This window comes from Eptesicus fuscus, chromosome 14 (genome assembly GCF_027574615.1).
Source record: "Eptesicus fuscus isolate TK198812 chromosome 14, DD_ASM_mEF_20220401, whole genome shotgun sequence".
NCBI classification, from domain to species: domain Eukaryota; kingdom Metazoa; phylum Chordata; class Mammalia; order Chiroptera; family Vespertilionidae; genus Eptesicus; species Eptesicus fuscus.
The window spans coordinates 57,644,179-57,661,914 of record NC_072486.1 but is presented as its reverse complement, the minus strand read 5'-3'; the positions used below and the strand labels follow the sequence as shown (position 1 = coordinate 57,661,914).

The 17,736-nt window shown below is 48.2% G+C and overlaps 1 protein-coding gene across 1 annotated transcript in view; it reads right to left on the bottom strand.

Moving 5' to 3' along the window:
• LOC103294168 (solute carrier family 23 member 1-like) overlaps positions 1 to 16,637 on the bottom strand; it is a 31,363-nt gene extending 14,726 nt beyond the window's left edge. Inside the window, exons 1-5 of the mRNA XM_054726228.1 lie at positions 16,565 to 16,637; positions 15,963 to 16,198; positions 15,216 to 15,349; positions 11,650 to 11,790; positions 5,805 to 5,962 (exon numbers count right to left, since the gene is read on the bottom strand). Coding sequence (XP_054582203.1) covers positions 5,805 to 5,962; positions 11,650 to 11,790; positions 15,216 to 15,257 — 341 coding nt within the window. The 5' untranslated portion in view covers positions 15,258 to 15,349; positions 15,963 to 16,198; positions 16,565 to 16,637. The remainder of the gene's footprint in view (positions 1 to 5,804; positions 5,963 to 11,649; positions 11,791 to 15,215; positions 15,350 to 15,962; positions 16,199 to 16,564) is intronic.
• Positions 16,638 to 17,736: the final 1,099 nt, after the last annotated feature.

Genomic DNA, 17,736 nt, shown 5'->3' with positions numbered 1-17,736 from the left:
GCTGATGGGTTAATTTGCATATGCAGGCATGGAGTGGCCAGGCGGGGTGCCTGCTATGAGAGGGAGGGCGGGGGGTGGAGGGAGCTACAGGAGCAGTGCTCCAGCTGGGAGCAAAGACTTGTAGGCTCCCAGGCGGCCGGGAGCAAAGCCAGGGGAAAGAAGGCCTATTCTTGCATGAATCTTTGTGCAACGGGCCTTTAGTGGGGGAAAAATGGTGATGGAAGGAGACTTGACTTGGGGTGGTGAACATAGAATACAATATACAGATGATGTCTTGTAGAATTGTTCACCTGAAACCTGTATAATTTTGTTAACCAGTGTCACCTCAGTAAATTCAATACAAGTAAATAAGGGATGCTGTAGTATGGGACTATTTAAACTGTTATTTGGCATTCCCATTTCTTGGAGGTTGGTTCTCCAAGATTTGTGTTCTACATCCCTTGTTTTCTTTTGTTTTGTTGGAATCCATGTGCTTGGGATGGTCCAAGGTTGCATCTTTATGTCAATTCCTCCTTGCTCCGTGCCATCCACTCGGCCCTGGTGGAGCAGAGCCTGACCTGCAATGTCCGTCCCTTTTAGGGGATCATGTTAACTTTTAAGGGTGAATGTCTGAGGCCTGGCTGTCTTCATGTGATGTCACAACATGTGTCAGTTGGGATGGACTTGTTTTCATTGGATCTACTACTAATCGTTTTGAAACTTACCATTCTGGGATTATCAATGGATCTATTTCAGATCCTCCCTCTTTCCCATTTTTTTGTTTTTGTTAGATTTTATTTGAAAGAAGTGCTCTGATAATGTCCCACAAGTGCCGGCATGCTGCGGACTAACTTTAGCTATTGACTTACACTTCGTCTTGTTCCAAATAGGACTTCAGGAGACTCACAAATATGTTATGATACATTAAGGACCTGATACTCTATACTCAGACCCTCCAATTGCATTTTCCACCAGTTCCTTCTCCTGCTCCCCACCCCATGTTGCCCACACCCACCCTTAGGAACCATTGCCAAGGGCGCCAGTCTGGGTACAAGGTGAGGGAGTAATCTCAATGGTCAATCTCACAACATCCCACAGACATCACAAGCAGACACTCCCTCCACCTTTCACCATGGCCTCTGTACACTCAGGTCCAAAGAGGAGAAAACTCCCCACCATTTTCCTTTACAACCATGACTTGTGTCTTTCCTAAGAAGAGATAAAATGTCAAAATCTGTAGTCTCAGGAATGTACCTTTAAGATCTAATGGGATTGGTATTATGAGTTGGCAAAGCCACAGAAATATCAGCCCCAGGGGTGATATTAACAACTAGGTTTATGTGGTATTTTTAAACTGCACAGTGCCCTGGCCGGTGTGTTCATTGGTTAGAGTGTCAGCCATGCAGCAAAGGGTCTTACTGTAACATCAGCGATATCTAGAAAACTACATTATGCAATACTGGCTAGCCCATAACCAGCAATCAAAATCTAGTTGGCCTTTGATTCATAAGCTGTCAGTTAGCTTTTGCAAGCTGTAATGTCTTAGGCACTAACTCATTAGTGGAACCAAACTCGAGTTTATCCCCAGCTCCTCACCTTAGTCTAATGGCATTTATTTCCTAATTTTATTTCCCTCCTTCTTCACATGTTTAATTAGGGTGTAAGTTGTTTGAACCCTAACTCCTAATTAGTTTATATGTCTCACAGCATTAACTAGAAGGCTAAGGCACTGTTACTAGTGATTATCCCGTTGAAATGTAGCCCTTCTCATCTTCTCTGTCAATATCATAGGCACCCACAATATTAGAGAGAGAAGGGACTTTTAGGTGCTGTAGAATTCAGCTCCTTCGCTGTACAGGTGAGAAAATTGAGCCCTGGCGAGGGTCAAGGACTTGTCCAAGCTCCCACAGTACAGAAGCCCACAGGACTCGGATTCAGGCCTTCAGTTTCCAAGCTCGCAGCTTTTCTGTAATTGGAATCAACACTATCTCAGGTTGAAGGGGAGGAGCTCTCCCACCCAGAAGAGCTTTGTGATTATAACTGTCCTTGGGGTGGGGCAGGGACGGGAGCTCCGGGGTGTCCAGCCAGGTTGCTGTGGGCCTCTCTAATGCCACCACAGCATCTTACATTCCTGGAACCGAGCCTGGATTTTAGGGGCCTGAGAGACAGACCAGACCAAACCCTGTCCCTCTTTGAGTCCGAGGTGGGGGGTTGGGAAGAAACCTGGGCTCCCAGAGATGGTGTCAGAAGAAGGAAGAGGGAAGAAGGAAAATGACCTCATCTCCCACTCTTGTCAGAAGTGGGGAGAACTCCAACATTGTTATTCCTCCTGGAAATGACTTGAGAAGGAAGCATTCTGGAAAGTGTTTGATTTAGGCAAGAAGATCACGCTGGGAATGAGCATTCTCCTCAGCCAGCCTCTCCTGGAAACAACTGGTCAACCTTGGGCCAGTCTACACTGGTACGGCTTGATACAGGTGATTGATAAAGAACAAATGGATATTAACTTTTCTCAACGATCATTTTCTCTTAAGCACAGGCCTGGCACAGACTAGGGCAAAAGCAGATTTACAGTGAAGGGCCTCCCACTTGCATGGCTCCTTCTAAAGTCCAAGGAGGGTCCAATGTGATCATGAGCCATAGGCCTTTGTAAAAAAAGGTTTCAGCCAAACTGGCTACCGCTAGTGTCTCTTTCCACTGCCACCTCCCTAACTCTGCACCTCGTACCAGGAGGCATCCGAAAGGCCATGAGCACTTTTAGGATCTGGCTGAAGGGAAGTGGAGTCAGGATAATGTAGTTTGCATGCACTGGGACATATTCAGGTGGCCTGAGACCACTAAATGAGGTATCGTGGTGTAACCCTGGTGCCAGCCCACTGCACGTCATGACATGGAGGTGCAGGGCCAGAGGTCGCATGGTGACCTAAATGTGTCCTACAGCACCTGGCACCTGACGGATGTGGTTGGTGGATGAGAAGCAAGGTTCTAAATGTGTGAAGCCAGAAGCAAGTCTGGAAAATTTGACAACTATCAGATATGAGAAATTGCCAGAGAAGGTTTGGTTCTCATTGATGTGCAGGCAAAGTGGACTAGATGCTAAATCATTGCTAAAGGCAGAAGACACCAGACCAGTGGTCTGAGTAGGAAAGGGCTGGTTACCCACAGGAGGCCTTCCTGGGAAGATGGTGCCTGGACGGAGCCACTGGGCAGGGGGTGGTGGGAGAGGATGTGTGGAAATGAGGAGGGGGAAGGCTCCAAAGACACATTTGCAAAAAGTAAAAGGTTTTCTTCCCAATTCTGTCCAGGCCAGCTCCATAGCAACAGGACTTTGTTTCACTCAGACTGAGTTTAGCAGCCTACATCTACACTAATAAAAGAGTAAGATGCAAATTGACTGTACTTTCACAATGCCCACCAGCCAATCAGGAGTGAGTATGCAAATTAACACAACAAAGATGGCAGGTTAATTTGCATACACAGGCACCGAGTGGCCAGGGGTGGGGCGGGACACAGGCGTTCCACACTGCCCCAGCCACTCCGGGCCTCTGGGAAGCATGGGAAGGTGGAAAGGCAGCTCTGGCCGGAAGGAAGGCTGTGCCAGCAGCCAGGGTAAGGAAGGCCCATTCTTGCACAAATCTTCATGCATCAGGCCTCTAGTATACACATAAAGGACTTGATCTACACTAATAAAAGAGAAACATGCAAATTGACCATCACTCCGCTATGCTCACCAGCTAATCAGGAGGGAATATGCAAATTAGAATGACAAAGATGGCGGCCGCCCAGCTGCTCCAGGCATGGAGTGGCTGGGTGGGGCAGGATAGCTGCTATGAGAGGGAGAGTAGGGAAGGGGGGGCAGTGAAGGGATCTACAGGAGCGGCACTCCAGGCGCAGCGAAGATGAAGACTGCAGACTCTGGAGTCTGCAGGGAAGAGGAAGACGGCAGTCTGCAGCGAGGATGGCAGACTCCAGCCAGAGTCTGCAGCAAAGATGAAGATGGCAGACTCCAGCTGGAGCCTGCAGCAAAGACCAAGAAGGCAGACTCTGGCTGGAGTCTGCAGCAAAGGCGCCAGACTCCGGCCGGAGTGAAGGCCTGGGTCCTGGTTGCTAAAGGAAAACCGGTGCTGGAAGCCAAGGGAAGGAAGGCCTATTGCACGAATCTCTTTGTGCAACGGGCCTCTAGTTGATAAATAAAAAGGGAGGCCTGGCTGGTGTGTCTCAGTGGTTGAGTGTTGACCTATGAACCAGGAGCTGACAGTTTGATTCCCAGTCTGGGCATATGCCCGGGTTGTGAGCTCGATCCCCAGTGTGGGACATGCAAGAAGCAGCCAATCAATGCTTCTTTCTCATTATTGATGTTTCTATCTCTCCCACCCTCTTCTTCCATCTCTGAAATCAATTAAAAAATAACTCAAATAAAAAATAAAATAAAGACAGAATTACAGTTATCACATGAGTATCTCAGTGCTACGGGAAGGGAGCAGGGCACACATCACCATTTGCCTTACTTGACAGGTGCCAGCCCACAGATCTGGTCAGTGAGTGTCTATTGTCTTGTTTACTCAGCACAGAATCCATCTCCCTGCTTCATCAGGAAACTTTCCTGAATGGGAGTTGCCATATTTGTCACCCTGGTAGGTCCAGGGACGGGCATTTGGCTGAAGCTGTGCCAATCAGAGCTCTTCCCTGGAATTTTACAATGTGAGGCCAGCCAGAGCAGTACTTGCTTGCTTTAGGGGGTAAATGCCAGCAGCCCCGTCCACAGTCTAAGCAGGAAGTCTGTCTGGGAGAACAGGCCTGGTAGGGTGAAGGGACAGCCCTGCCCTCAGACTAGGGAAGGGGAGTCCCCTGCACTTAGCCCAATGCTCTTGAGGGTCCCACTGTGGCCTCCTCTGGGGAGGTGTCTGCAGGGCCAAGGAGATATGCCCACCTCAATCTACAGGCCCCTCCTCTTTGAGTCCCAAGAATTCTCCACCCAGATGGCCCTGAGCCTCTTCCAGATCTTGCTTGGGCCTCTTTCCCAGGTCTGTCCTGCTGCACACAGCCCATGACACAGCCTGAAGGATGGCCACGGGCAGCTGTCTGGGGACTCTGGTGTGTGGGGGGCAGCTGTGTGTGGGTGGAACTTGGATGTGCAGGTTGGGGTGTCACATTCAGGCATGCAAGACCATTTGTGATCTGGGCAAAAGTCAAGGTGGGAAGAGAAGGAGGAAGGCCATGGCTGGGGGCTGCCTTCCCTGCTTGCTGCCAGAATCCAAAGTAGGACTTTAAGGAGTCAGAGAATTCTAAATGCAAGCCTGGCCTTCCAGTTTGTGTGCTGGCCCTTTAAGAGAAACATCCAGATAAGATGATCGGCACATATGTTATTTAAGACTTTGTAAGCTTGGTTTATAACCCCGTGGTATTTAAACATGGAGTGTGTGGGTCTTGCCAGTATTAGGGGCAGGCCTAAGTAGAAAGAAGTGATGGATAAAAAGTCCTGGTGGCATTGGAGTCCCTGGTTCAACATGTTCCTGATGCATGACGCACCTTGCCTTTCTCTTTGCTTGATCTTGTAAGTTAATAAAGAATAAATTTTTGCCTGAGCTAATCTGAACTCATGTAAGGGTTGGAGCTGGGACTTGAACCCAGGCTCCGACTGCTAGCCCTGTGCTCCCTCTGTCACGCCCCACCAGCTTCCTCACCTCCTCTCTGGCTGCAAGCCCTGTGCTCCCTCTGTCACGCCCCACCAGCTTCCTCACCTCCTCTCTGGCTGCAATCCAAGCACACTTTGCCGATACCTTGGCAGGTGGAAGTCAGAATCCACAGGGAGAAGTCGTACCTACCTGACTCCAAAAAACACTTGCAGGAGAGTGCAGATGCCAGAGACGAAGAACATGGTGCTGATGAGGTAGCTCTGGGTGAGGGGGTCCTGCTGCAGACACAGGCCCTTGGCCAGGATGAGCGGCACGGCCACGAGCCCCCCCAGGGCAGTGATGAAGTGCTGTGGGCAGAGCAGAGAGAATGGACAGGTGCTGCGTGCAGTGGATGCCTGCGCCGCCTTCATTCTGGTTTCTAGGCCGGAGGCGAGAGCTCCAGCTCTAGTCTCAGAGGAATCTGGTCATGGGTGACAGACGGGCAGAGATCCGGGAGAGCAGCGGGACCCAAAGAAGGCCTGGCAGCAAGAAGCAGGAAACTAGCCAAGAGATCTAGAGTTGAAGGGCAGGACCCTAGTGCCAGACACTGACACCTGGGTAAGAAATCAAGGCAGGAACACAGCACAGGAGGACTTACCAGGAACCAAGGAGGGAGCTTTAAGAACAAGGTGGGAGAACCAAGATGGCAGTATAGGTAAACACCGGTACCCACTGCCTCCCACAACCACATCAAAATTACAGTTAAAATACTGAACAACCATCAATCAGAACCGCCTGAAAGCTGGCTGAATGGAAGTCCTACAATCAGAGAAGTAAAGAAGAAAGCACACTGAGACTGGTAGGAGGGGCGGAGTTGCAAAATGGGCTGGTCTGATACCCACATGTGCTGTTTTTTATCAACCGGGAGGCATATCGGCTGCAGAGGCCTCCCATGAGGAGCAAGTGGTTCCAGCCCCACACCAGCCCCCCAGCCCAGGGTTTCAGAGCTGAGAAGAGAAGTTCCTGTAACTTCGGACTGTAAAAACCGGCGGGGATTGTGACTGACCAGGCTGCTGACCAGGTGTTTCTCTTAAAGGGCTAGCACACAAACTTACTCAGACTCTATCCCTCTGAGCTCTAGTGCCAGGTGGCTTTGGGGGACCCAGGGACATATGGGGAGGAACTGGATTGTTTGGCATCAGGGCAGGAACTTGGGGGCGGCTTTCTCCCAGACAGAGATGCTCCCAGACAGAGGTCATTGTTCCTGTGCTGGAATCTCTCCTATCCCAGGCTGCCTACAGCTATATATATGAGTCTCCATTAGCCTGGTTCATACTGTTCACTCCATCCTGGTGATTCCCTGAGACCTGCCCCATCCAATTTGCAACCCCACCCACGCTGTTTGCAGAGGCTTTTCCATTTGAATGGCCTGTCCTAGCTCAGGCTTCAAACTTTCCTAAAATCTCTCAAACAAGCAGCAGCTGGCATCAGTGTGCCCCAAACCTATCAATAAAAGGCACAAGACCTGGCACTAGCACCAGCCTGCCTTGCTTCATGCCTGGGCACTTCCAAGCCCAATACAAGTAGCAGCCACCTGCAGACCTCTCTGTAGCTCCTACCAGGTAGCCCCCAGGCAGTGGCTGACTTTGCACTTCCTCAGAGGCCCTAGAGCCAGTGCACCCAGTGGTCAGCATCAGACCATAGCAGATTATAGCTCTACACATCCACAAGCGACACACTCCAGGGGCAGACTCAGTGAGCACCAAAGCCCCACTGAAGCAAGTCCTGCTCCATAGGGGTGTCTCCTGCACAGCAGCTCTCCCACTGCAGTCGCAGCTGGTCCTCACAGCCAATTGGTCTGAAGGTCAATTCCTCCCAGTGACACCAACAGCAATCAAAGCTCAACTACAACAAGACAGTACATACAGCCCACACAGGGGCACATCTAGAGTGCCCAGCTCAGGTGATTGAAGAGGCTGAGCCACTGGGCTCTACAGGACACCCACTACACTCTACCCATTCCAGGAGACATCACAGTTCTACCTAATACACATAAACAAACACAGGGGAAGCTGCCAAAATGCAGAGACAAAGAAACATGTTGCAAATGAAAGAAATGAAAGCCAGCAAACTACTAGATACAGAGTTCAAAACAATGGTTACAAGGTTGCTCAAGGATCTTAATGAGAGCTTTAAGGGACTTAATGAGACTTTTAAGGATCTTAGTGAGAATATCAAAGACATGAAAAAGGACCAGTCAGGAATTAAGCATACACTAACTGAAATAAAGAATAATTTAAAGGGCGTCTATAGTAGAAGATAGGATTCTGAGAACCAAATCAACACTTTGGAATATGAGGAAGAAAAAACACCCAATCAGAAGAGCAAAAAGAAAAAAAATAATCCAAAAATATGAAGATAGTGTAAGGAGCCTCTGGGACAACTTCAAGCATACCAACATTTGCATTATGGGGGTGCCAGAAGGAGAAGAGAGAGAGAGCAAGATATTAAAAACCTATTTGAATAAATAGTGACAGAAAACTTCCCCGACCTGGTGAAAGAAATAGACTTATAAGTCCAGGAAGCCCAGAGTCCCAAACAAGAGGAGCCCAAAGAGGCCTACACTAAGACACATCATAATCAAAATGCCAACAGCTAAAGACAAAGAGAGAATCTTAAAAACAATAAGAAAAAAGCCATTAGTTACCTATAAGGAAATGCCCATATAACTGTCAGCTGATTTCTCAACAGAAACTATGCAGGCCATATGGGAGTGGCAAGAAATATTCAAAGTGATGAATAGCAAGGACCTACAACCAAGATTACACTACCCAGCAAAGCTATTATTTAGAATTGAAGGTCAGATAAACAGCTTCACAGACAAGAAAAAGCTAAAGGAGTTCATCATCTCCAAACCAGTATTACATGAAATGTTGAAGGGTATTCTTGAAGAAGAAGAAGAAGAAGAAGAAGAAGAAGAAGAAGAAGAAGACAATAAAATGGAAATAAATACATATCTATCAACAATTAGAATCTAAAAATCAAAATAAATGAGCAAGAATTCTAATGAACAAAATAAACTGGTGAATAAAATAAAATCAGAGGCATGGAAACATGGAACAGACTGACAATTATCAGAGGGAAGGGTGAGGGAGGCGAGAGAGATTAATCAAAGAATTTATATGCATATATGCATTACTTATGGACACAGACAATAGGAGGTGAAGGCTTGTAGTAGGACAGGAACTGGGTAGAGGAGGGCAATGGGGGGAAAAAGAGGGACATATGTAATACTCTCAAAGATTTTTTAAAAATAAAAAATATTTCCTCTAAAAAAAAGGAACAAGAACAAGATGAGAGGCTCATTATGAAAACAAGGCACAAGGTAGAAGCAAGACCATTGACTAGGAAGACCTGAACACATTCTCCAGAATAGATCCTATGTTGAGTCACAAAACAGCCATATCAAATTTAAGATGATTGAAATCATGCCCGGCCATTGTGGCTCAGTGGTTGAGTGTCAACCCATGAACCAGGAGGAAAGGGTTTGATTCCTGGTCAGGGCACATGCCTGGATTTCAGGTTCGATCCTCAGTAGGGGGTGTGCAAGAGACAGGCGATCAATGATTCTCTCTTATCATTGATGTTTCTATCCTTCTCTCCCTCTTCTTTCCTCTCTCTGAAATAAATTAAAAAATATTTTAAAAAGAAGAAGATTGAAATCATACCTCAAAGGAACTAGAAGAAGAACAAATTCATCCCAAAGCTAGCAGACGGAAGGAAATAACAAAAAACAGAGCAAAAATAAATTAAAGAGGCCAAAAGAGCAATAGTAAAGATCAACAAAACTAAGAGGTGTATTTTTAAAAAGACAAACAAACCCTTAGCTAGACTAAGAAAAAAAGAGACAATATAAAGAAATAAAATCAGAAATGAAAGAGGAGCCATTACAACTGATACAACAGACACAAAATACTGTAAGACACAAATTGGATAAATTCATAGAAACATACAACTTACCAAGACTGAATCATGAAGAAATAGAAAACCTGAATAGACTGCTAACGAATGAGAAATTTGAATCAGTAAACTTCCAACAAAGAAAAGCCCAAAACCAGATGGTTTCACAAGTGAATTCTACCAAATATTTAAAGGAGAATTAACACCAATCCTTCTCAAACTCTTCCAAAAAAATTGAAGAAGAGGGAACACTCCCAAACTCATTTTATGAGGCCAGCATATGTATAACCTGATACCAAAGCCAGATAAAGACACTACAAGAAAAGAAAACCATAGGCCAATATCCTTGACGAATATAGATGCAAAAATTCTCAACAAAATACTAGCAAATGGAATTAAACAGTACATTAAAAAGATTATACACCATGACCAAGTGGGATTTATTCCTGGGATGCAAGGATGGTTCAACATACACAAATCAATAAATATGATACACTATATTAATAAAATAAAGGCTAAAAATCATATGATCATTTCAATAGATGCAATAAAAGCATTTTACAAAATTCAACATCTTTTCATGATAATATACCTAAGTTAACCATTTTATTGGCTTATATTTTAAAAACAATATGGCAGCCCTAGCCGGTTTGGCTCATTGGATAGAGCATTGGCCTGTGGATTGAAGGGTCCCCAGTTCAATTCTGGTCAAGGGCACCCACCTCAGTTGCAGGCTCCCCACCCTGGTCGGGGCGTGTGGAAGGCAACCTATCGATGTGTCTCTCACATCAGTGTTTCTTTCTGTCTCTCCCTCTTCCTTCCACTCTCTCTAAAAATCAATGAAAAAAAAATGCCCTCAGGCAAAGATTAAAAAACAACACATTATGACATTTGTTCTTATTTTATAGAAAAGCACAAAGAAGCAAACAAAAATGTATATCCCATCCCCAATATGTCACATGGAACAGTTCGTAAAATTAAAAGAAACACATATATGAGATTAGAAAATCCATGCAATCAAAAGTTACAAAATAAAAAGTGGAAGTTGAAAGCTATGGTTAAATACCTTTGTTAGTTTCTTGTGAATCCTTCAAAACATACAAAATTACTACATATACTTATTTCTATCATCCTCTTTATCACACTATGCACAGTTATTTACTTTGCTCTTTTCACTTAATATATCTAGGAGAATATTCCCTAACCTTGGGGTAAATATATATTTCTCTTTTTAACAACTGCATAAAAACATCATTTGTTAGATTACGTCACAAATTATTTAACCGGTTTCCTATGGTGGATATTTTGTTTGTTTGTTGTGTGATTTTGGTTTTACTATTATCAATAATGCTATAAGAACATCTTTGTATTTATCTTAACAAGTCTAATAAGCATATCCTCAGAGAAATTCTTACGTCTCAGGGTTAAAGGGTATTTGCGTATTACATGTTAATAGAAATCACCAAATTGTCATCTAGAAAGGTTGTACCAAATAACATTCCAACAAAAGTGCTTGTTTTTCAAAATTTCCCAGGCATTGGTTGTCATGCTTTTTAGTTGTTGCCAATCAAATAAATTAAAAGTAGTACCTTTATAAAACAACAGCAACAAAGACACACCACAATGTCCCAGTCATTGTCTTTAGAGAAAGAGAATCCTCCTTAGTTCCTTCCTCCACCCCGAAACTCCTGGAGAGAAAGAGAGGCCCAAGAAGCCCTGAGTTCCCTTGGAGGTCAACTACAAGGAAGACAAGAATATCCACAACTGAAGTGTGGGTCTTGACTAATTTGACCTGGGTGTGTACTGATGTGGCTTTTTTTTTTTTTAATAATATATTTTATTGATTTTTTACAGAGAGGAAGGGAGAGGGATAGAGTTAGAAACATTGATGACAGAGAAACATCAATCAGCTGCCCCCTGTACACTCCCCACTGGGGATGTGCCCGCAACCAAGGTACATGCCCTTGACCGGAATCGAACCCGGGACCCTTCAGTCCGCAGGCCGACGTTCTATCCACTGAGCCAGACCGGTTTCGGCTGATGTGGCTTTTGAGGCAGAGCCTCTTTGGACCCAGTGCTCCCTGGGCGGCATTACCTGGATCCCCAAGATGATGCAGAGATACCATGGTGGAATGTCCAGGATGCCATAGGCCAGGTCGCTGCTGCTGGGACTCCTGTGTTGGCCATCCTTCTTCCTGCCTTGGCCATCATCATAGGTGAGCACGCCATCACCCTTCTGCTGGGAACAAGACGAGGACACATCTGGGCGTTTCAAGAGGAACCAAGTGGACTTCCTGATATCAACCACACAGAGGCCAGAGGCATGAGACAGGGATAACTGTTGGCCAGCTGGGGATTTCTAGGTCCAAACTCAAAAGGCCAATGGTTTTCTATATTATACCTCGCAGCAGGGCCTCCATGTGAAGTCCGGGGCCATGCAAAAGGAGTGGATGCCGAGCCAAAGCCCTGGCAGAGAAGCAGCTTTGTGCAGGAAGGGATGGGGTCAACGCCAAGGTCAGGACATGGGCATGTTTTCCTTCCAACCAGTCAGGAAAATGGGGATCCTGGTCCCAGAATGGTGTAACTGCCCCCAGGCCATGTGCTGACATCTGCCAAAGCCCTCATCACAGCACGTTTATTTATTTTTATTATTTTTTAATATATTTTATTGATTTTTTTACAGAGAAGAAGGGAGAGGGATAAAGAGTTAGAAACATCGATCAGCTGCCTCCTGCACACCCCCCACTGGGGATGTGCCTGCAACCAAGGTACATGCCCTTGACTGGAATTGAACCTGAGACCTTTCAGTCCGAAGGCTGACGCTCTATCCACTGAGCCAAACCGGTCAGGGCACAGCACGTTTATTATAATGAGCGGTTTCCTCATCCATCTCTTCTGCTGGGCTGTGAGTTCCTAGAACGCATGGATTGGGCCCTTGGCCTCCCGCGTGTGCCTGTGAATGAGCTCACAGGACTGCAGCGGGTACAGTGTGTGTTCCACCAGCGAGCTCACCTCACGCCCTCTCCCAGGACCTCTCAGAATTCTCAAAAAGGTGATGGAGAAGGAAACATGGGGGCACTGTTGGTTCTGGACCTTCTTGTCTTTTTTCCTATTAAGAGACAATGACTCAAAGACTCTTCTCAGCATGATGACCTCTGAATATGCTGCCTCCATATCAACTCGGACCACTTCTACATGTGCTTTAAAACAATGCCTGGGAAACTGACCTTGCATACGGTTCCAAGTAAGAAAAACTTTTAGAACACGGAGCTGGGGGAAATGTGTCTCCCTTGAGAGCAGCTGGTTCTTCCTGTCTGATAAGAGTGTGTGACTCTCTGAAGCCCATGAGCCGTGGCTGGAAAGCACAGAGCCCCATCAAAATATGACTTTTGTGGTAAACTACCTCACGTCACTTATGCAAAGAGATGGGACAAACAAACAACAACAACAAAAACCCCAAACACACAGTGTGCCTGAAGATTCCTGTGCATCAGAGAGGGATCAGTGCACACTAAAGACCCACACAGAAACAGGCATTTGAGAGCAGGGCTTCTCCAATGGAGGTGGAAGATGCCCCAACTCGGAGTCAATCCCAATATGGAGAGTACCTTTATCCCTGGAGAGCCCCCTGCTGGGGAGAAGGCTGTGCATGTGACTCACACAAGGGCAGGGAAAAGCTTGGGAGCCCCTTTTCGGCAGGAGAATGAATTCTCAATGGAGCGCCCCCTGCTGGTGAGCACTGGTATGAGAAGAGGGGCCACACCTCTTTGGGGTGGAGGTGAGTTGACCAACTCAGCACATGGGCTGTCATTTCACCAAAAGAAGCATTCTGGTGAGGCTTGCCATTGTGTGGTGCTTGACAGCTTCCAGAGAGCTTCCAGTGCCTCCTCTCATTTGATTCTCACCATCATCTGATCACTCCCCCATTTACAGATGAGGAAACTGAGGCTCAGTGAGGCTTGTCCAAGATCCCATTGTGAATGGGAGAAGGGCGCCCTCCTCTTTTGGCGTCAAGGGCCGCTGCCTGCAGGTTTCTCCCTTGTGCGTAGTGGGACCGCCCTCCAGCTCCCTGGAGCAGAGCCAGAGGAGCAGGTGCAGGGACAGCAGCCGTAGAAAGGGGGTGGCCTGGGGGGAAGACGGGTCACTTTCTCTCTCACTCCCTCCATACGCACAGCCTTCCATCCCCCACTCCACTCTCTAGGCTCATTTCTTAACACGCCCATTCACCTGTCTCTAGCCAATGGGACTGCCCAGGCCTCTCCAGCTGAGGCCTCCGTTACCCTGCACCCGAGGGCTCCGTGTCTCCTCCTCCGTCCCTTCTCCCGATGCCCCACCCGGTGTGAGTTTCCTGCCTTGGACTCCTGGCGCATTTTGTCTCCCTGTTCTGTAATTAACCATTTTCTCCCTTAAAGTAGAAATATTTCTGTGTACCCTGCTTTCCCCTAGTTAGGCCATAAGCTTTCAGGGTTGGGAAGCTATCTTCCCGTGTTTATAGCCCTAGACGTTTCTCGCAGAGCAACATACATGTGAAAACCAAACGCATCCCAGAACAGCGCCTTCTCTCATCTGGGTGCTGAAGTTGAGGCTTTGAGGAAAATGAAGAGCAGACAGGCCACTCAAAGGAGACGGATACGTGCCCAGACCCCTCCACGCGCCCACTGGCCCAGGTAAGCCCAAAATGTGGCAAACATCACAGCCTTCAGAAAAGGGAGTCTTCTTTGACTTAAGATTTGTTTTGTTTGGGGTTTCTCTGGGGGGATGGGGGGGGGCCTTCCATGATGTAGTGGTAGAAATGATTCTGAGGAGAAGAAAGGAGCGTTCTCCCAGGTGCCCCCACGATTTTCTAGAAGAGGGGCCAGGGCCTCTTGACGAGAGGCTGACCGCGTGAGCAGGCCCTGCCGAGCGGCTCCAGCAGACAGCGAGAGTCCAGCCCAGATCCGTGTCCTGCAGACACTTGGCTGAGCATCACTAGGGCCGCAGCCCTGCCTGGCGTGCAGGGAGGGGCTCCTTCTGCCTGCGGTGGGCGGTGGCCAGAGCAGAGGCCCCCCTGATATGTCCCGGTGGCCAACAGAGGTTGCAGAGGTGATAGGGACAGGGCTTACCCTGACTTTACTTCTCTGGGCCTCAGGTTCCCCATTTGTAAAATGGGAACAGAGAGCTTGCTCCATGGGCTCCAAAGGAACGAAATAAAGTACATAAAGTGCCTGGGACATTTTGGCTGTTCAGGAAATACCAGTTCTCTCTCTCTCTCTCTCTCTCTCTCTCTCTCTCTCTCTCTCCTTCCCTCTCTTTCCTTTAGCTTTGCTTCAGAAAGGATTTCTGATAAAAAAAAACCATAACCTGAGAAACCTGGAAAACAAACATTTAGATCCAAAAGGGTCCGACCTGTGAGTAAAGGTAAAGCCGAGAATTTTCCACCTCTTCCTCCCCTTTGTGATTCATTCACAGAGGTCAGCACTCAGGGAGGAATCTTTGCCCCGGCGATGGTGAGGTCCGAGCACAGCTGCCCCCTGGTCTAACAATCGCAGATCTTTAGCTCCTAAGACATCCGTCAGTCCTTCCTCCTTCCACTAATGATGAATCAGGCATTGGGGCTCCACGCTGGGCCCCTCCAGGGCAGCCCACCGTCCTCCCCCCTCCCCCTCTCTCACCAGCACTCACCGAGGGGTCAGGGTGCTCACGGCTGGTGATGGCAGAGTTCATGGCAACTGGGGGTCTTCTCCTTTGGGTGTCCTCTCAGGATGGAAAAGAACGGAAGCCTCTCCAGTAGAGAAAGATCAACTTCTCAAAGCCTGCTGAAACAACAAGAAAAAGAGAGAGACAGGCATCCCAGCTGGCTCTGGGGAGGGTGGGGCCTCCAAGCCCCGCCCACTGATGAACACCAGACCCCCCCCCCCCCCCCCCGGCTCCGCACCTCACCCTTGCCCCCAGTCCTCTCCCCCTTTGGTCACTGCAGGGGACCAAGGTGCACTCTGCTGTAGCCAGTGTTTCATACTTGGACAGGTTAGAGCAATTACAGAGAAGTTAATGATCCCCTTGACACAAGGAAGCAAGTCAGGGTGCAGCCCCTCGGGGTGTGGCAGGAGCAGGCTTTCCGGAAGCCAGGACAGGAGGTTGAGGGGATGAGTGAGGGTGAGGTTCTGGGCTGAAACCAGAGACTTTTCAGGTTTCTAAAGCTGATTCTAGTGACTGGTTGAGCTGGAATGAAAGCATTGCAAACATCGCCCTATGGGCCTGGCCCCTGAGCTGCATTAATGAAGTCATTGATGAGGAAAAGAGGATTACCGTTGACCTGGGAGCAGCTGCCAATGCTCGTTGGTGGGGCAAAGCTTCAAGTGAGAGCCTGAGAAGAAATGCCTTCAGTCCTTGGGTGAGTCCCTGTACAGCCAGGAATGTCTAATAACCCACCTTCTGGGAAGAGAAATTCAGGAAGGTGTCATTTTGCTCTTATTCCAGACAGGGCACTTGGAAGGCTCTAGGAAAAACTCTTGATGAAGCCCACTCTGTGAAGTTCATAGCAAGCCAAGTTCCAGTTACTCAGGATGGTGGAATGTTCTGGAATGGGCGTCACTGAGTCTCAAGATTCTGGAAACACATAGCGGTATGCACACAGACGTCAGTGGGAGTTGGTCCAAGAGCAAGCCCTGAAAAAACCAACAATAAGATTAGATGTATCATGAGGAAGGAGACAGACCAGATCTGGGCTGTGACAGAAAGGCAGAGGTCAGAAGAGAGTCAAAGGTCACAAAGTAGCTGGCCTTCACGGAACACTTAACCACCGACACCACGATCTATCTGTTTTATATGATCACTAGCGTTCCCGTTGCAGGAAAAATCCTGCAATAGGGTTTCCTGCTGCACTCTACCCTGCCCTGCCTGCTCTCCTCCCTTGTCCCCCGCCTGCCTTCTCCACCAGCCCCCCAGCTTTTCTCCCTTCTCCACCAGCCTGCCCGCTCTTCTTCCTTCTCCCCTGGCCCCGCCTCCGCTCCTCCCTTCTCCCCCGGCCCCACCTCCGCTCCTCCCTTCTCCTCCCCCCGGCTTGCTTGCTTCTCTGCAGCTTTGCTCCCTTCTGCAGCTCTTGGCTTCTTTCTACGCTGTCTTGATATGCAAATTAGCCGCCATCTTTGTTGGGGTAATTTGCATGCGCGTCCTGATTGGTTGGTGGGCATGGCTTGGCTGGTGGGCATGGCTTGGGCATAGTGAAGGTGCGGTCAATTTGCATATTTGTCTATTATTAGGTAGGATGTTTTATGTTCTCAACAAAGTACCATTCACATCCTTATTTCACTGGTTGAGACATTCAGGGCTTGGTGGGTTGAGTGATTTGCCCAAGGTTATAGCAAATGCTGGAACTGAAATTCAAATCCAGACCATCAGGTTCCACAGCCCTCAGGGGTCAAGGAGATGCCAAATGGTGATGGGCAGGCCGTGCGGGTCTGAAGATGGGCAGGCTGAGGATCAGGGAAGATCTTGGCCACGGAGGAGGGCCCCCACCCTCTCCCTGGATGAAAGCATTGATCCTCTACAAATGGCACTCGGGGCCCCAAGTTCACCTCAGAAGTGAAGGTAAGACTGAGCGTCAGGAGAGCATGGCCCTGTGTCCGTTGGGTTCCCCCGAGCACACTAAATGGCAGTTCCCTGAGCTGGACAGATGTTCGGTGAGGACAGAGAGCAGGCACCAAGGTTCACCTGGAGCGGCCCAGGCTCTGTCACCACAGGAAGCCTGGCTGGTGTGGGTCGGAGGGGAGCTGCCTCCACTGCCCACCACAGCCCCACTCTCGTGATCTGCAGGCACGGGCAGAGTTGGGTTCACACTGGGCATCTCTTCTCCATGTCACACCTTCGGGGCAACATGGGAGAAGGGGCTTTACAGAGACTCTGCTCTCCCCACACTGCAGGTCCTGCCTTGCCTAGCTTTGCCCTCCCTGCTGCTTGTCTAGGCGCACAATTCAACTCCTCTGGAGTGTGAGGTAAATGGTGTGGGTTAGCGGCCCACTGGAGGCAAAGCAGAAAGATGGTCTCCTGTTACCCACTTCGTTTGATTGCCTGTATACTGTGTTTCAGAGCTTTCTCCATTCTTCATCGTCAAGTCCTCGCTCTCTTCAGGGCCTGGCACATGGTTCTTTGTACAAGTCCTTTCTGCATCCCCCCTTTGGCTTGTGGTCACTGCTACTGCCCATGG